The sequence below is a fragment of the Cupressus sempervirens genome, chromosome 4, assembly GCF_028749045.1.
Source record: "Cupressus sempervirens isolate cs-2001-9-10 chromosome 4, ASM2874904v1, whole genome shotgun sequence".
In the NCBI taxonomy this organism is placed as follows: domain Eukaryota; kingdom Viridiplantae; phylum Streptophyta; class Pinopsida; order Cupressales; family Cupressaceae; genus Cupressus; species Cupressus sempervirens.
This window is the reverse complement of record NC_143121.1, coordinates 730,483,348-730,501,607: the sequence shown is the minus strand read 5'-3', so window position 1 is coordinate 730,501,607 and position 18,260 is coordinate 730,483,348. Positions and strand designations below refer to the sequence as shown.

Below are 18,260 nucleotides of genomic sequence, written 5' to 3'. Positions count from 1 at the left end.
TTTGTCACATATACTTTTAGTTTTATTATGTAAAACTTTAATTATTCTTTCAAATCAAACACTAATTGACATACCCCTTGCACCTCCTTTTGATACAAGTGCTAGTTATAATATTATTCGAAATCAGAAGCAGCTCATGGTATCATCAAGATCACATGACAATTGTGAGAGATACAAAAATGAGACTAGTGTAAATCATTAATACATAAAATTTAATAATGCAACCATAGCAATATAGCAGAGGAACAGTATGAATACAGGAATAGAGTGTGAATTGAAGGGGGAAATCAGTTGACATTGCTGATATGTACACATCTATCTGGCGTTCTTGCTGGACTGGGTCTCTGGATATAACTACGGGAAGGAGCAGAACTAGTTATGATTAAAACCTCTTGTTCTGACGAAGAATTGTGAGGCTTGAAATTCGCCAACGTGGTCAGCTCTTCCACGGCGTGTACCACATGCTTAAGCCTCCCTACGATCTCCACCACCAACCACGAAAACGTAGCCAATGGAAGAGCTTCTGCAAATTCAACACCGTGTCTCAGCATTAACCCCTTCTCATCTGTCTTGGTTATACTACTCTCTCCATGCCATGATCTTCTTCTCATCGCGCATGACCCGACCTCATCTTCTCTATTTTCATTCTCAACGATTTTCTCACTTGGCATTCTTTCTGTTGAATGAAGCAAGAGCTTTGGTTGAGAATTCAAGGCATCTTGAAGATCCTCCAGTGCATGCTGAACTTCTTTCATTATTGCCTCCAACTCGCACCTTCTCATTTGTTCGATGCTACTCGACATCTCTGCCAGTAGTTTGGCTGCTCTGTGGGCGACGTTGGTGCATGGCTTCTTCAATACTGAACGAAGGGAATGAGGGGTCTGCCACATATGCGAAAACATATTGAATATAATTTGTAAAGTTCAACTAATGACACCACAGGAAATGAATTATCTAGCAGCAGTTTGAAAAGCAATTTGATAGTATCAAAGTGTGCAAAGCATTTATACCTCGATCTCGGATCGAAGGCATCCGTGCAAGGCCACAATAGAATAAGCCAGATAACGAAGCTTCACTCCAATTTTCACATACTGCTTCCATGGGTGCCGGCATCGAAATCGACCGTGCCTTGGCTCCCAGTTAGCGAATGCCATCTGCATAAAGCCCATTTCACGTTTAGCATGTACAATCAATGCTTTCAGGCGATCCGTTTAGTATTAAAAGATGTCATATATAATTTTTCGGTTTACCAAAGAGTCATCGGTAGCCTTTGAGTCCAGCACAGACTTGCATCCTCTGTATATGATATCTTCTGATTCATCTTCCACCTTCTCATCACTACGGCACCCACTGAAATATTCATCCACGCATCCTGGCATCAAACATAATATGCCCATTACCCTGTTGAAGATAACATTATGTTTTTATCAATATCAAAACGATGATTTTTACCCTGCAGAGATTTCCCCAAGCCTTGTAACTTCCTGACAGTGGAATTGTGAAGATCCTCGCCAGCCCAGGTGGGGAAGATCAGCAGACTTACAACCAAGCACACTCCACATCCGATGAGTATGGTGGCGAAGCGTTCGTATGCCATGCGTGATTTATTCTCCACTCGATATCCAGAGACGGTTATCATGCTGAATGTGAGCAGGAATATCAGCACTCCATAGTCAAATTTATTCTTGACGGAAGGGAAGAAACGCGCATACGTGGCAGCCGCTCCTGCAAAATGAGTGTAACTAATGGAGATTTGGTGAATGCAACAAGGTGATTCCAAGAGAGCACAAAAACTCACCCACGATGAAGAGGGAAGATCCCACTACAAATGCCTTTCCTAGCACTACCACCTCTGACACGTGGCAAACGAGGAAGGCAAGAAATGCAGCCACCATGGTTCCAATTCCTCTGTTCAAGCAGAAACAACAGGCATTAGAAAAAGATGGTTGCGTTAGAAACAATCGAACAAGGGGTAAATTAGATTAAACTAAACTAACTCGTACCCGCAGAAAATTCGAGCACGACAACGACAGTCATGACTGCCCAAATTGCATGGTTACCAAATCTCACCCTGTGGAATAAAGCATTCCAAAGACTTAACAGAGAGACCGATGACAGTGCCAGCCCAACTTTGAAGGCATGCGTAATCCTTCTGGGATCCTCTCTTCCAACATCCATTATCTTTCTACACCACCCCATCACAACATTGGTTATATTTAACCAAACTTTTCTTAGAATTCCCCTGTTTCGAGACTCGTTGCAGCTAATTTCTTCATCAGTAGTGATGATGTTAATTCTGCATTCGCCGCTGCCAACAGCCCTCATGGTACACAAAATCAATTTAAACCGAAATCTGAGAAAGAGAGATGGATGACAATTCAATCAGAATTCAGATACAAGAGCTTAAATTTCACATAGAGCAGATCTGCCCAAGCTGATTTAAAATGTTTCTTTATCTGAACAGCTACAGAGGCGCTCAGAAAATCCAAAGAATACCCTAGCAAAAATCTTGGAGCACCTTAATTCTAAGGAAGCGAATCTTATAAATTCTGAGGTTCGGGAAGCGGATCATTTCTTCTTGCGGTTGCCTTACAAGATGGAAGAGAGAAAACTCGGCTGCTCGAATGAATCAGCCTGTGCATTTCTTGTTTTACTAATGACAGAGATAATACTTGTCACGTAGAGGGAAAGGGAGATGATTGAGTTACTTTATTTTCATATAATGGAATTTAGATTTTATGATCTATCAAATTATTATTATTTATATGCAAACATCTAATCTTATAAAATTTAAACAAGTATAAAGAAATTTAAGCGTCTTTCATTGAAAGTTATTGTAGGGAGATTTTAGATTATCGTTTTTTTAATAAGAATATATATAAATTTTAAATTTTAAATTTTAAATGTTTTTCTATAGATTGTTCTTTTTAGAGGTTTGGATGAAATTGTATGATTTATTTTTCTCTTTTCTTATTTTATATATGATGGGTAATAGTCTTTATTCTATCAAGTAAGTCAAGAATGACTTAAAAAGTGGTATTATGTAAAGGACTTTAAATTTAATAATTATGAAGTGATAGATTCTTGATTACAATAATCTTTAAAGATTTAAAGAGTAGTATCTATTACTTTTAGATTTAAATGGATGATTTATTTCCTAGGTGTTCTATATCAAATTTTATGATCTGTTATTTGTCTTGTCTTATTTCTCATTTCTAAGATTGGAAGACATAGTCAGATCCAAAATGTTGATGCAAAAATCTTACAAAATTAAATCTAAAAATAATATACGTAACCAATAGCTAGATTGTAGATTTTGATTTTTTTGTAGTAGTTTGAGATATAGTATTTGAAATTTTTTATTAATATTTTTATAAAAATATAAATACATAATTAAAATAAATTTTGAGTTTAAATCTAAACAAAAGTTACTTTAGTCTTTAATCTAATAACAATTGAATATATTCTTAACAATCGAAGATAATAGAGTCCAACTTCACATAATTAATTTAGGCATTATATCATTTATTATGCCTAAGAAGGCAATCATCTCCTTAGCATCAAATATTATTATGTGGCTAAAGGAGTTGCATATTTGATATTACATTTGTCTTTTATAATGTGAGCGGTCCAAAATGGGTGACTCACCATGGAAGCACTATCACCTGACAGATAGCTCATTGACCTGGATCATAAACAACACATTAGCCACCCATTATCATAAAAAATAAGTACCTATAAGAGTTTATCAATCAACTATCAAAACCATTATAGTCTATAGTGTCATACGAGTTACCAGTAAGAAAACTAATTAAGCTACCAGCATTAAGGTTCATATAAAAAGTTTCCATATTGGCCACACAAGACCAAAGTTTAACCATCATAATTTTTTTTAACAAATTAAAACTGAATGAGGCCAAGTTGTCATTCTTTCTTCTCATTAGTGGGTTGGTTTCTCTTGTAGCACATTCAACATGTCATCTGACTGGAAACTATAGAGTCTTTTGGTGCTCTCCTCATCTTCCTCCACCTTACCTCCCATCTTCATTGATTGAAGAAGCTAGAGAATGGTTACTACAAAATGCATAAACTTTACAAAAAGATCCACCTGAGTGATGAACCTCATGTTCAAATAAATTGGTAGGTTCTTTTGTTTTTTCATCTCGATCCACAATTTCTTCAATTCAGCTTCAACCTATTCGAAAATAGTTTGATCCAAATTGGGGGGTGGGAGGGGGTCTTGAACAAAGGGGTGCATGGGAGGAATAAAAGAGGTTGGGGGGTTTGACAAGGGGTCTCTTAGGGGAAGGGGAAATAAGGGGGTCCCCCTTAGGCCTCTTGAGAGGGGAAGTAGTTGTCATGGATGAGTTATCATTTGTGCCTGGGTTATCATCATTTCTCATGAGATCCACCATGCCCATACTAAGGGTAGCCAAAATATGGGTGTCTATATCCTAGTAAGCTTTTTTAGTATCTTGGATTATATCCTATTGTTCCTTAATAGAAGTTCCTCCTAGATTCATACTCCTACCTCACATCATGGGTTCCTTTTTTCCCAATCCCCTTAGACACAACATCTGAGTCTATCTCTTCCAAGCTATCTTTTTCTTCCTCTTGCTTTTCTTCCACATGTCCACATTTCTCTGATGTAAAACTAGAACTTTTAGTTATGTTATTTCAGGCATTTCAAGGTGTGCATTTGGGTGACATTAGGATGAAATTAATTAATTGGGGGTGGGAGACATTCCCATGGAGACATCTTAAATCTAATAAGGAAAAAAAAGTGGAAAACAATAAGATCCCGGAAGAGCTAGATTCTAATTCTAAGTCTAAAGAAAGTGAGGAGAAAGGGAAACATGCAAGAAAATACAAAAAGCTAGGAGGTTCCAGTACATCCATGATGATGAAGAGGAAAATATTACTAAATCCCCCTAAAGATGGAGGAAGTTTCTTAGGATAAAGATATATCTCATGTTTTGGCTAGTTTCATTTTAGACAAGTTAGATCTCATAGCTTTTTATATGGGTGGTTAGGTTGGATGACCTATGAGATCCAGCTTATCTAAACTGAAACTAATTGAAACATGAGATATACCTTTATAATGAAAAACTTCCTCCATCATCAAGGGGACTTAGTAACATTTTCCTTCTCATCATCATTGATGCACTATAACCTCCTAGTTTTCTATTTTTTCCTTGCATGTTTCCCTTTCTCCTCACTTTCTTCAAACTTAGAGTCAGAATCTAACTCTTTCAGGCTCTAATATTTTTCCACTCTTTTTTTCTTATTAGGATTTGAGACAACTCTATAGGAACATCTCCCACCCCCAATTAATTCAATCCTAACCATGTCCATTATATTCAAAAGAAGCACATTGTTATCAAGTTCTAATGAATAGTTGACAATTGGTGAGGGAAATGTATAGAAGACATCTAATTAGGATAATAAATTGTACATTATGCATTCTTTTTAATACTGTTGCTAGAAATCTATAACTTGTCTAACATTCTCTAAATTACAATCCAGATAATATTTAATTTCTAATTATAAGTTCAAATTGAACAAATTGAATTAATGATTCACATTCAATTATATTTGTATAATTTTTTCACACTTTTTCAATTAGGATTATATGTAAACCCTAAAATTAATAAATAATATTATTATTATTGAAAAAAATAGGTCTATTTTATTTGTTAGATTTTGATCCATAGTAAGGAGAACACCACACAAAAACTTAACTATCATACAATACCACTATTAAATTGAATACCACCAAAACTTAACAATCATATATTATTATTGTATACTACTATTGAATATGATAGATCTTAACAAGGGTTGCAAGCACCAAAGTTCTTGCCTCTAGTGTGGCAGTTTTTGGGGTAGGAGTGGAGTCAAATTGAACATTTAAAATTTTGAACATTTAGTGATGGTGACATATTCATAAATTGTAAAGTTTTTAAAAGTAATGTATGTGTTCAAGTGTTTAGCTAAATACCATAGATAAAGAATATAGAACTATGTTGCATGGGTAGCTTGAAAATAAATATTGAACATAAACACTATGTGCACAAGAAATTTAGTTTGATGAAGGAATGCTTTAATATTGTTTCTCCTTTGAATGGTTTTCTAGTTCCTACAAATATTATATTAAAATAAGTGTTAAGTAATTTTAATTTAATAATATATAATATTCTGAAAATGAATGTGTGGCTCAAATTAGAAGCTTGTTTGTTATGTAATTTATATAATGTATAAAATTGATCTTATCTTTATTATTATCAGTGTATCTTGAAAATGAGTGTACACATTGGGTGTTGTCAATGTTTATTTTGCTTTTGAATGAAGTGATGATGTTATGTATGCTGCTATAAAAAAGTAGTTGATCTCATGAATTTACTACTACCCAAGTCATATTTTGATGATGTGCGGATGATTCTAATGATCCTATTTTATCAGTGACATAATCTAGCTTTACATTCACAACAACATTTTCCTTGAAGTCTTTAAAGTATTTTCTAAAAGTTCATGTTGTGCATGCCCTACAATAATTTTAGTTCTTAATATCATGTTTCTCATAAGGATTACTTAAAAGTTCATATTTTCCTCTCAACAAAATCATTATGCACATATCCTACAAGTTCTAAAACATTGAATCTTAAAAAATATAATCTCATCCATATAAAAGATATATTAGTTTAATTTACTTTTTTAATACAATAGTTAAGTTTGGAGAGTATCTTGTTTATAATTTATGAGGAGGGATTGTTAATCTACCTTAGCCTATCCACCAAGGCACTCAAGGTTCTTCTATAACCTTATTAGGGTCTTTTTTTCACCCTACCACTAAGGGAATTATTCCTCTATTCCCCTACTTTACCACTCAACTCCCATCAATTTAAAACCCTTCACCAACTCCAAGGTAAAGCTACATCCCTTGTCTTAAGGTCCACTATAGGATGAACCAAGACTTTCACCAGTTTTCCATGACTTGTAGGGATTCCATTATCATGCATTTAATGATCTTCAAGGTGATTGAAGAGGTTTGAATCATTAGTTTGCATGCGATCTTAAGATTTCCTCGTTTAGGAGGGATACTAGGGCTAGTAGGAATTAGGCCTCCTAATTGACCTTTCAGATTCTAGTTTCAAAACTCTCCAAAGGATTTGTAGAAAAAAATCCAAATTAGGATACCCTTTTCAAAGTACTCCAATATTCACCAAGTGTTAGGTCACCAAGGTGTCCACACAATCCCTTTCCAACTTATCACTATTTTTAAGGGTTTTAAGGATTACAAACAACAATTTGCTAGGGTCATTCAAAACCTTTTGAAGATAAATTCCTCAATATTTTTCCCTTATCTTAGTGTACCTTCATTTATTACTCCTTCCATCCAAACAACTGGATTGATCATGTCAATCCATCTACTATACTTATGTTCTCTGTTTTGTTGAACTTCACCTAGCTGGGTAGCCTCCTACTTGTCTATGAATTTTCTTTAAACATAGAAAACAATCTCCTAAAAAATTCAAAATGAGTATATACATTATATACATTTATCTTCTTGATTCCAAAGGTCCATAGGGATTTGACTATTAGACTTCAAAAACAATCCATTGTTCTCAATGCTACTCCAATCAAGATAGTGAACTATATAGTTACAAATTGATTTAAAACACCTACCTAAACATAACTTCAAGAATAAAAATCAAAATAAATAATTATACATTCAATACCCTAAATATACATGTAAACCAATAGACCCAATCAATCCATTAGCATTTGGATTTTGAGCATGCAAGATGACTGTAACAAAAAAAATGCCTAAAGTTTGATATTAATTCCAAGTTAAATCTGCACAATTTGAATACTAACCCTTCTCTTGGGTGTGTAATGACATTTTATACCCCTTTTTTACATGTGACATCTTCCTATACAAAGCCATAAGAGAAAAATTGTAATTTTCTTCATTTTTCCAAATTGTTGTCAATGTTGTCAAGCACAACTTTTGCAAAATACAAAGTTGCTTGAGCAACTTTGTACAAATTTGCACTTTGACCATCTATAGACCTCAAAGCTTTGTTTTTGGTCAAATATTGACCAACCCTTGACCCATTCAAGCAATTACAAACAACTAAAACAATTGTAAGGACACTTCTTAACTCTCCACTTTCTCATATTCACCTACTTATACATATGACTATAATTACATACATTTGGGGCTTCATATTTAGCCCTTATTCCCTAGTGGTTGGCTAAAATCACCTACAAGCCAAAAGTTCTAGGACCTTTCACTATGATCCCTAGGTGCTCCTGCACCAATAATATTTTAGATATGCTTATATTCTATATTTTCTTTTAATAATTGACTTTTAATGCCTGATCGATAATTTCTACATATTTTCATGGTGTATATCAATATATAATTGTTAGTATTTAATTTTTATCATGAAGTTATAAATGTATTCGGCTAGAAATTATATTATTTTGTTTTCAAGAATATAGAGTGAAGTAAGCAATAACTTTAATAAATTAAATTTTTTATACCAAATATTATATTAAGATTTTCATATCTAAATGTCCTATTTTCTACTAATTATTATGTATATATTAAATTTCAATGTTGAATATCAGTATAAATATTAGCACTTTATTCAAACAACTGTATATTTTTCTTGAAATTTTTTGTACACATTTTAGTCAATAAAAATAAGGTTTGAAGGTGATCATATTAAAGTAATTAATTTTTATAGTTAAATTTTAAAACCAAATTATCCAATTTCCAAACTACTACCATCAGTGCTAGAAGAAAAAATAGTACATCACACTTCCATCTGCAAGTCACAAAGAACATCATGTATTTTGTTATTATTTTCAAAATTTCCTTGCACAGGTGCTCATACCACTTCAAAGAAGCCCCCACCATTTTTGGGTACCATTTTCTATGTGACAAGCTCTACAGTTTCTTACCATCAATGGTAGCATTGGTTAATGTAAATGCACAAACCATATAAAATGAATTAATCATGTTTCTTTATCCATGCATCAACAACCATTATCCACATGTCATTCATGTTATGCATAGTCAAATGCAATATGCTACCTGCATATTATTTTCCTCTACTATTGTAATATTTGTTACTAGAATCTCACACACAATTGTTTGTACAATAGATGTCTATTGGAAGACATTGTTAAGAAGAGTCTTGCAAGTGTGTTTCATGGAAGGATGTGATACAACAAAAAAAGTTCAAGTTAAATTTTACAATTAAAATCTCATAAATGAATTCAATTGGTATTGGCAACCCTATCATCACAAAGAGCTTTGGACAATGGTTTCATTCCTCACTTAGTAACATACAAGAGTTTGAGGACAATGTTGAGAGGGGGCGTGAATCGGTATTCTACAAAATTTAGCCCAAAAATAGAATTTTTAATTACCTTATAACTTGCATATGTAAGACAACTAATTATGCTAAACAATAAACATAACTATGCAATAAGAGAGCTCATAACACCATATTATGTTAACTAGGGAAACCTTGGCCAAGAGAAAACCCTGGTGGGGATGGTACCCACAAAATGATCCACTTATCAAAAGTATCTGGTTAAAGATATTGACCCTTTTACAAGTCTATTACATGCATGTATAGTGTCTTGGTCCTTGTAAGAAGCTTCAACCTTGTTAGGAGTTGTTATGTACATATACAAAATGTATGCAAGAAGAGCCCACTATCCAAACATACAATATATGATATAGTTTATTGATACAAAAAGATAGATACAAAAACCTCTTTGTTTGTTGTTGATATATTCAATATATGATATAGCTCTAGATTCTCTTCACAAAATTTGTAATATTCCTCTAATCACACATCAAAATTCACATACATATAGTTTTCATAGTCTTCCCTAGAAGCACACCTAACTTCACATATTTTAATATTCTTATATACCTTTACAATTTATAAAATATTGTCTAGTTAGCCTTCAAGCTTTCACACACTTTACAAAATATATTATTACAAATTCCTGACTTAGGGTTAATATATAGGATGTCATCCCTGATCAATTAAGTAATTATTTTGTAAAAAAAATAAGTCCTTAATTTGTAAGTATCTCTTTCCTGTCATGTTGTGTTTTGCATATTCTCTTCTATGACTGGTAATTTACTCATAACTTGTTAAGTACTATCCATACTGACTTACACACTTGCATACATCATCCTAACACTCTTTCCTTTTTGTACCTAACTATTCATGTATCAAAAGTGTCTCTGTCAACTGTGCATGTCAAAACTTTATATGTTCTACTAGATAAACTAACTATTACTTAGAAAGTTTTCTAAGTATGAATGCCATAACTTGATCTCAAAGGTTTTTCCTCTTCATACCAAAGATATGTTTTCATAAATAACAACATTCAATATCTACCTTAGCCAAATTGCCAACAATCTCCCCCTTTAGCATTGATGGCAACATATGGGAAAATTGGCCAAGTCCTAAAAACTTATAGCATTAAAACTTTACAAAATTGGCCTTATCAAAATTTTCAAAATTCAAAACTTGTGGATCATTACATTTTTACTATATTTACTTATATCTCGGGTATTTACATTATAACCCCCCCTTTGAGTTTAGTGTTGGTCATTAAATTACTCCCCTAACATATACCTTAATTCTCCTTTATACACATATACAATTTTCCTTATCTGCCCCCCTTTGACATCAATGGAAAAGGTGTCAATAACACATATACAAATCAAAATTTATTATTTTACATTCATGGTTGACATTGGCTAGAGATTTGTATAATAGAGTCACCAAAGTTCTATTTTAGCATGGTGAACTCCATGCCTCATTTGTCTTTGACTACATCTTCCACACTCAAAACTACACATAAAGCATATGATGCGATCTCCACTACATCTAAATATGTGTAAGAGAATTTATCATAAGATGTACTTACTAAAAACATTCATTCAACTTCCTCTGTACAAGGTCAATCTTCAATTCAAGGTTGAAGTATTTGAGCAATACATAATACAAATACACAAAGCCCAATGAATCCCTCCATGTAAAAACATGTCATAGAGAAGAAAAAGATAAGAAGAGGCAAGAGTTTGCTCTAAAAATATGAAAATTGTATTCTCAGAAATGAAAAAGATGTAAGATAATTACAAATGATCTATCCTTAAAGTAGGAGATCGAAATCTAAAAAGGGTAACCTAAAAGGTAAATGCTATTTAATAATTATTAAATGAGAATGCAAAAGGTGCATAAAGTGAAATCTTAAGAAGGGAGAAAGGGTATTTTAATTAATGAAACTAAATTAACCCTTTTCTCTAACAACCCCACTTAAGATTAGCAACAATGTAGCTAAAAAAAATGCAAGGAAACTACAATGTGAAAAATAAAATTGGGTCCCAACAACAAAGCTTGATGAGGTACCCAATCACAATCAAATATCTATGAAATGAAGAAATAGAAAAAACCCTGTGGGAAAAACTCTACTCCAAAAAGAGATAGAAAAAGGATGCACAAATGAAACATCACAAGAGAATCTCTCAAGACCATAAGTACAATGAAAACCTTCATGATAGAAACTTGAGACTCCATAGCCACCCTAGAATGGTAGAACTCCTATGTCGATGAACATACCAATGTGGCTTCAATATGAAGGAAACAAAAGAAGTGGACAAGGCTGATAAATAATTTAAGGATCTAAACCACAAAGAGTTTATCCATGCATGAGAAGATGAATGCTAAGAGGTTAGAGGACATTCATGGTGGCTATGATGGCTATCATAGAGTTATGCAAAGTAGAATTAGTCTAAGAGGAACAAAGACGAGCAATAAGTAGTGAAAAGATAGACCTAATTACAAGGATCAAGGATTTAATAGTAAAGATGAGATATGCCATCAAGCAGTAAGGTGCCAACCTAAGGATTAGGTGTTGAATCATTCTAATAGGTGATGCAGAGTAAATCTCTTAACAAAGTAGTCCTAACAGGCTATTGCAAATCTTTAATAGAGTGCTGAATTAATTGTGAGTTTGAAATCCTTTAGTCAAGGTGAGACCTAACAATCTTCTAAGCCTTTAATAGGGTAGAACCTTCATATGGTAGATCATAGCTTATGATCAAAACTTTGTAGCCATAATAGGCCACACTTTACAACTGCAGTAGTGAAGATTTGTGGGTGTCATCGCCACCCTAGTTTTACCTTCTCCTTGGAGGGTTTTTGGGTAACCAAAATCTTATGTGTTATTTACTTTATAATATGGATGTGATGTATGGTTAGTTATTTCAATTTATATGCAAATTTATGAGATGGATGCATGTCAAATTGTTTTTAAGGTCGAAGTTTTAAGTGTGGATTACCTCCCTTCCCCGCCCCTCTCAGAACTTACTTTCCCATTGGTATTTCCAACAATATTTGACAATGTGCTTAATAAGTTATATTTTTCTCTATCTACTAACTTAAATGCTTTGGTATCTTTAGAAAAATAAGAATGAGGAAGTCTCCCAAAATTTCAAGAGAGAGCTTACTAGGTTTATGCTTAAACTCAACTTCTTCAATGTATGTCACAAGTATCTATAGGTCTAGAGATCCCAAAGGACCACTTCATGGTCCTTATTAGGGAGGGAACAATAATTTGTTATAAGGATGGTATATAGTCAACTCATTTCTTTGACACTTATTTGGGCATGTTGAATCGGGAAGAATCTAAAGCTTTAAGATATTTTAGTAAAGAGAAAGTCATTGATATCTAGAAAGAGAATGAGGCCATCCAATAGAAGGGGAAGAAGGAAGGCTCATGACGGAAGACTACTACTTAAATTCCTCAAGGTATAGATCCTCTACTTGGTTCTTTTGATACAAATAAATAAAAATGAAACAACAATATTGTTGGTGCGTGGGACTAGTCTTTCATGTGAATTGTATCTTTGTTAATGCTTTGTTATCAACAAGATGTGTTTTTTGTATATGTGAATTTTTTGTAACTCTTTATTTTTTGATTGGCTTATGAATTTTCATGGCCTTGTTTTAGACTTAATATTTAGACATGCTTGATAGTGATCATTATTTTGATGTCGAATGATGAGCCTCTCTAAAAGGCCATTATTTTGAGATCCTTTTTATCTTGTTTTTAGATAGTTATCTTACAAAAATAGTTATGAATCTATGGTTCTAAACAAATGAACTTATGTTTTTATGAATATGTTATCTATATGTTGAGACATGAAGATTGAAGTATAGATAGTTCAAATATGCTATGTTTTCTTGAATATATGGATTTCTATGTTATAATGAAGGAATATTACATGCTAATAAATGTTTCCTCATCCATGCTATGTTTGGGTAGATTCCTTCCTACAGTCATAGGATTTGCAAAGAATGATAGTTTAAACATTATTCCTTTTTTAAAATCAATGATGAAATGAATATGTGTATGTGGGAGTTGTGTGCATTCAATGATAGGTAGGTACCTACCACATGTATATTCAAAGCTAGAACTGCAACACTAAGTCAAAGGTGACCAGATTGCTAAACCATCACAAACAAGCAAGATATTGAATGTTTTTTGTTATGACAATCCATGAATATAGTTTCCTCAACCTACTATATTCTTGGAGGATTTAATCATAGTTAATGATATTTCTGTTGTAAACTTTATGAATCTATAATTGATCCTCCTTGATAGAGTAATCATAGAGTTAGGAAGTTGTTGTAGTTTTTCATTAAATAATGCCTAGCTTTGAAAGAATTTTCTGGAAGGAATGTGGAATAGATTAATTTTCATAACATGAGTGTGTAATATTGTTTTTAATTAGATGTAATCCCTTACCATGAATGAATAGAATACAAAGTTCAAGTTTACATCTTCTATCTTGATTATCTTTTTAGTTCACTCATCCAAGGGGACCCACTTGGTGAGTAAATTTCTCTATTAAACTAGATTTCATTTCCTTTTTTGTTTCTTTGCAAGGTAGAATTTTGTTGTTCCTATAGCCATTGATAATAGACTCAGTGAACTATTCTTGCAACATAGGTGCATAGATCGGTTTACTATTTACAACATTACTCTAAGGTCTAAGTTAAGATGTTGTTTTAGTTTCTAGCTTAAGTATCCTTATCATTCCCTTTGTTTTAGCGAGAATGACTTAAAGAAGACTTAGAGCATATACTTTGTAGGAACCATCTCAAGCTTAGGCTTCCGGGTTGAGAAAATAAAATGAAGTCAGTATGTTATTTTTAGGAAAAGACATGATTTTTTCTAATCATGGAGGAACTGTGAAAGGATGTCCAATCCTTTGCTTCTAAGGTATTAAGCTAACTGGCCACCAAACTTGAAGTTTTTAAATCTATGTACATAGTTTACCCTCTATTCTATTATATTGAAAATTAGATCAAAAGTAAGCATAGGTATAATTTTATCATTTTTTTGTGAAACTTTTGAAATGTAAACATGTACATTTCACCCAATTGACAACCATATTGCTCTAATGACTTGAGGTTGTCGTTGAAATTGGCAACAGAGTACTTCAAATAAGTATTTTGTGTAGACAATGTGTGATTTAGATAGAATTTTTAAAAATATATAAAAAATATATGATAGTTAAAAATATATATTACTTTTTATTATTATTACTTGGAAAAATATAAAATTAAAATAGGTAAAAGGATGATAGGTACGTTTCACAATTTTGTGAGGTAGATAAAATAAAATTTAATTATAACATGAGCTAGTGATTAATTTGAGGAAATATATAAGCATGTGAGATGGAAGTGTGCTGAAATTAAATTATAATAAATGCAAGGATGAATTTAAGGGAAATACCAAAAAAAACTAAGAAAATAAATTGTGCAAAATTTAACTTATGCATTATGTCATTGTAGAGAAACGTGAGGAGACATGTACATAATTGCATACATGAAGTGGATGAGGTTCTTAATTACTTTATTTTATTTAAAATGCAGTAAACCTAACTATAATCCTAATGGTAAAATCTAAACCTTGATTTTAATTATGAACAAAGTTTTTCTCTACAATCTCTTTAGCAATTTCTGCCACATGTATATCGTGCTTCATTGCCGATTGATGCTTTCGTATGTATGAGCACCCAATTTGCTTAATCAACATGCTGCATAAAATTTGCTAACTCTTTCAGGCTCATGTATGGTTGGGAAGAACAAAAATATCTCCTATATTATTTTGGACATTTATGGAGTTTTGGAGTCATAACTACAGTATCTACAAAATTCTTCATAAAACACATAAATCCTTTTGTTTCCTAGATATTTCTATGAATGGGCACTGATTCTAGCTAAAAAGGAAAGGTTTGAAACCCATCAAGTCACTTTTTCAATCATCTGGGTTTCTGGCCTGAACAATTGAGACGCCCACTAGGCATTAAAGTTTTGATAGTTGATATATGGAACAAATGATAGTAGTTATATTTGAAGGTTATGTTTTTAGTATTTAATTCTTAGATGGGTTAAACTATTCAAGTGAAGGGATGAGTTTCCCTATACAACTAAATCCAAAAACTCTTGTATCAAATCTTTTAGGTATGTTTTGGTTTAGCGCCACATAGGCCACATAGTGTCAACTCAATGAATATGAAATATTATGAGTTAAAATTTTAAAATAGAAAATTTGGTACACGAAAAATGAAATGGCATTTCAAACACCTAAATAATTGATGGCAAGGAGTCTATTCCATCTAACAATGAGCCTCCTTGGCATCAATGCTTTGATTGTTGATGCATTGCATGAATGGCAATAGCTAGATTTGATGATTATGTTTTGCAGTGTCATAAAAGCAAGCGCAGGTGGAGCAGCACCCCTGCCTAGTGAGTGAACCTCTAATGAATGAAATAATAATGCATAAAGTCATTTTTGGTTCCAATCTCTAAGAAGAAACAAAATGTTTGATAGGTTCTTGAATCTTTATTAATAAAATAATTAAGTTATAACACATGTATGATAGCTTCAATGAATACACTTACTATTCTTGGTGTCCTAGTTAAAGGTTCATCACTAGATGAAATGGACTCCCTACTATCAATACTTCAGGTGTTTGAAATGATAATTCATCTTTCATGTACCCAATTTTTTAATTTCATTATTTCTTTAAAAACTTCATATTCATTGAGTTGATGCTATGGAGCCTAAGTAGTGCTAAAGAAAAACACAGCAAAGAGATATAACTTTTGAAATTTGAGTTTTTGGATTTAACAGTATACGAAAATTAATCTTTACAGTTGAATAGTGTACCCACCTAAGAATTGAATTTTGATTCCTTTTCCATGGGCCTATTTAGCATATTCTACCATTTCATCAGGTGTTCAATGAGAAGATTCAATGGTTATCTGTAACACAACCAGAATTCAAATATCTTATCAAAATGTGTGGTACCAAATATTGTTGCATTCCATTCACTTAAGGATTTCTTAAAATTATTCTTTAAGAAATTGTGTGCAATTCAAATAGGCTTCACAAACCAACCTCATATGAGATACTAAATGATTTGAGAATTTTTGCAGTAACTATCATGACTGGAAAATTAGAATCTGAGCCCATTATAATACCCACTTCTGGGCTACCTGTAAGAAATAGATAAAAGGAAGAAATCTTAAGACAATAGTCTATGTATGTATTGAAAAAAATCATAGAATGAAAAATAAGACAAAAAATAGTAATGCAGAAGAATAGAGATATTGGAACTACAAAATCAATTGGGACAAATTCCTAAAAATATTGAATAAATAATAAATAGTCAATTTGCAAAACTGCAAGCATATGTCATGATGAATGAGTTGATATTGTTGTACATCAAGGGTCTAATACACCAAGATGATGGAAATGAACTTAAACATATTCATCTGTCAATTGGAATTGTTCCATTTTTCTGATCTACGTGTTGCTAATGCTATGTATTCAAGGTATGATACATTGAGATGTTAGAAGGGAACTCAAGCTTGATGGATTGTGAAGTTTGATTTGCAATCTCTGTGAGCTATTATCATCCAAAAAATATACCCCCTTTCATTCATCTATCCATGAGTTATTTCTTGTGATTGTGATTGTGATTGAGCTTGTAACTCAATGACCTACTTTGGTTGCTAGTGTAGTTTTAGTCTTTTGCTTACTTAGATTCACTCCTCTATCACAATGTAATGTCCCCAAATCTTATTTGATATACTAACAGATTAGATCTAACAGAGTATATATTATTCTAAATAGAATAGGAAAAGGTGGATTATAATTAACAAGGACTGTCATCAACATTTATTTTCCAAATATAATTTTCAAGCCTCTTGGAGCATGCAGGGGAAGAAGCTGACATAGCTTATGAAATTATGCTATGCTCTTATTCTACAGAACCAATTTTGTTGAGGTTGGACACCAAACATATTACCTCACAACCATGTTCATGGTTGATAAGGCATTGTTAGAAAATATTTCTCAACATATTCATTTTGTTAGAAAAGAGTCAATGCACAAAAAAATTCATCAATGCACATAAAAATTCAAAAATCATTCCTAATGGATATAAAAAATTAATGAAATAAGGGGGATATGTTCATATTGTGTGACTTATGAAGATAGATATTGGAACCCTTAACATGAACTAATATACTACTATAACCTTGTTAACATGTTTCTTTTTATAGCAGATGATCTGTGATGTAGCCACATTGTTCTTCGGCATTGAGATCCCGGTCATGTTTGGAGGCTTCATAGATCAAAATTTACAATTATTTTTGACTGATCTTTGAAGGATTCATAGATTAATTTACAATATTTTTAGTAATCTTCAAAGGCTTAAAAAAAAAATTCACTTTGTGTGATCTGTGAAGGCATCAAAGATAAAGTCATGATATTTTTAGTTATCTTTGAAGACTTCATAGATAGATATGTCAAATTTTCCTAAGTTCAAAGATTTCAAAATTTATGTATTTCATAGAAGTATAAATCCCATGGCGTAATTATATTGTTAGTATCTATTTTCTCATAAACTAATTAGAGAGGAGTATATAATTGAATATATAGATTTTAGTGGCTTAAAATAAAATTCCATGTGGATGCATGGCCAGGATTGATCTAATGCCTGGATATCCAAAACATCTCAGGGATAGGGGTATTGCAAAATGTAATGACACACAAAATGATTACCTAGAGATTCAATATTAATAAAGGAGTGAAAGTCTCAATTAACAGGAGTAACAAAGCTATATGGGTGCATG

The 18,260-nt window shown here is 32.5% G+C and overlaps 1 protein-coding gene across 1 annotated transcript; it reads right to left on the bottom strand.

The window, feature by feature from the left end:
* Positions 1-287: 287 nt before the first annotated feature.
* Positions 288-2,325, bottom strand: LOC149563426 (aluminum-activated malate transporter 14-like). The gene is made up of 6 exons (XM_089828175.1): positions 1,998-2,325; positions 1,799-1,930; positions 1,453-1,725; positions 1,251-1,372; positions 1,011-1,154; positions 288-881 (listed from the first exon to the last, which is right to left on the bottom strand). Exons 1-6 carry the CDS (start codon positions 2,323-2,325, stop codon positions 288-290), a joined length of 1,593 nt encoding a protein of 530 aa, XP_089684301.1.
* Between the last annotated feature and the right edge of the window lie 15,935 nt (positions 2,326-18,260).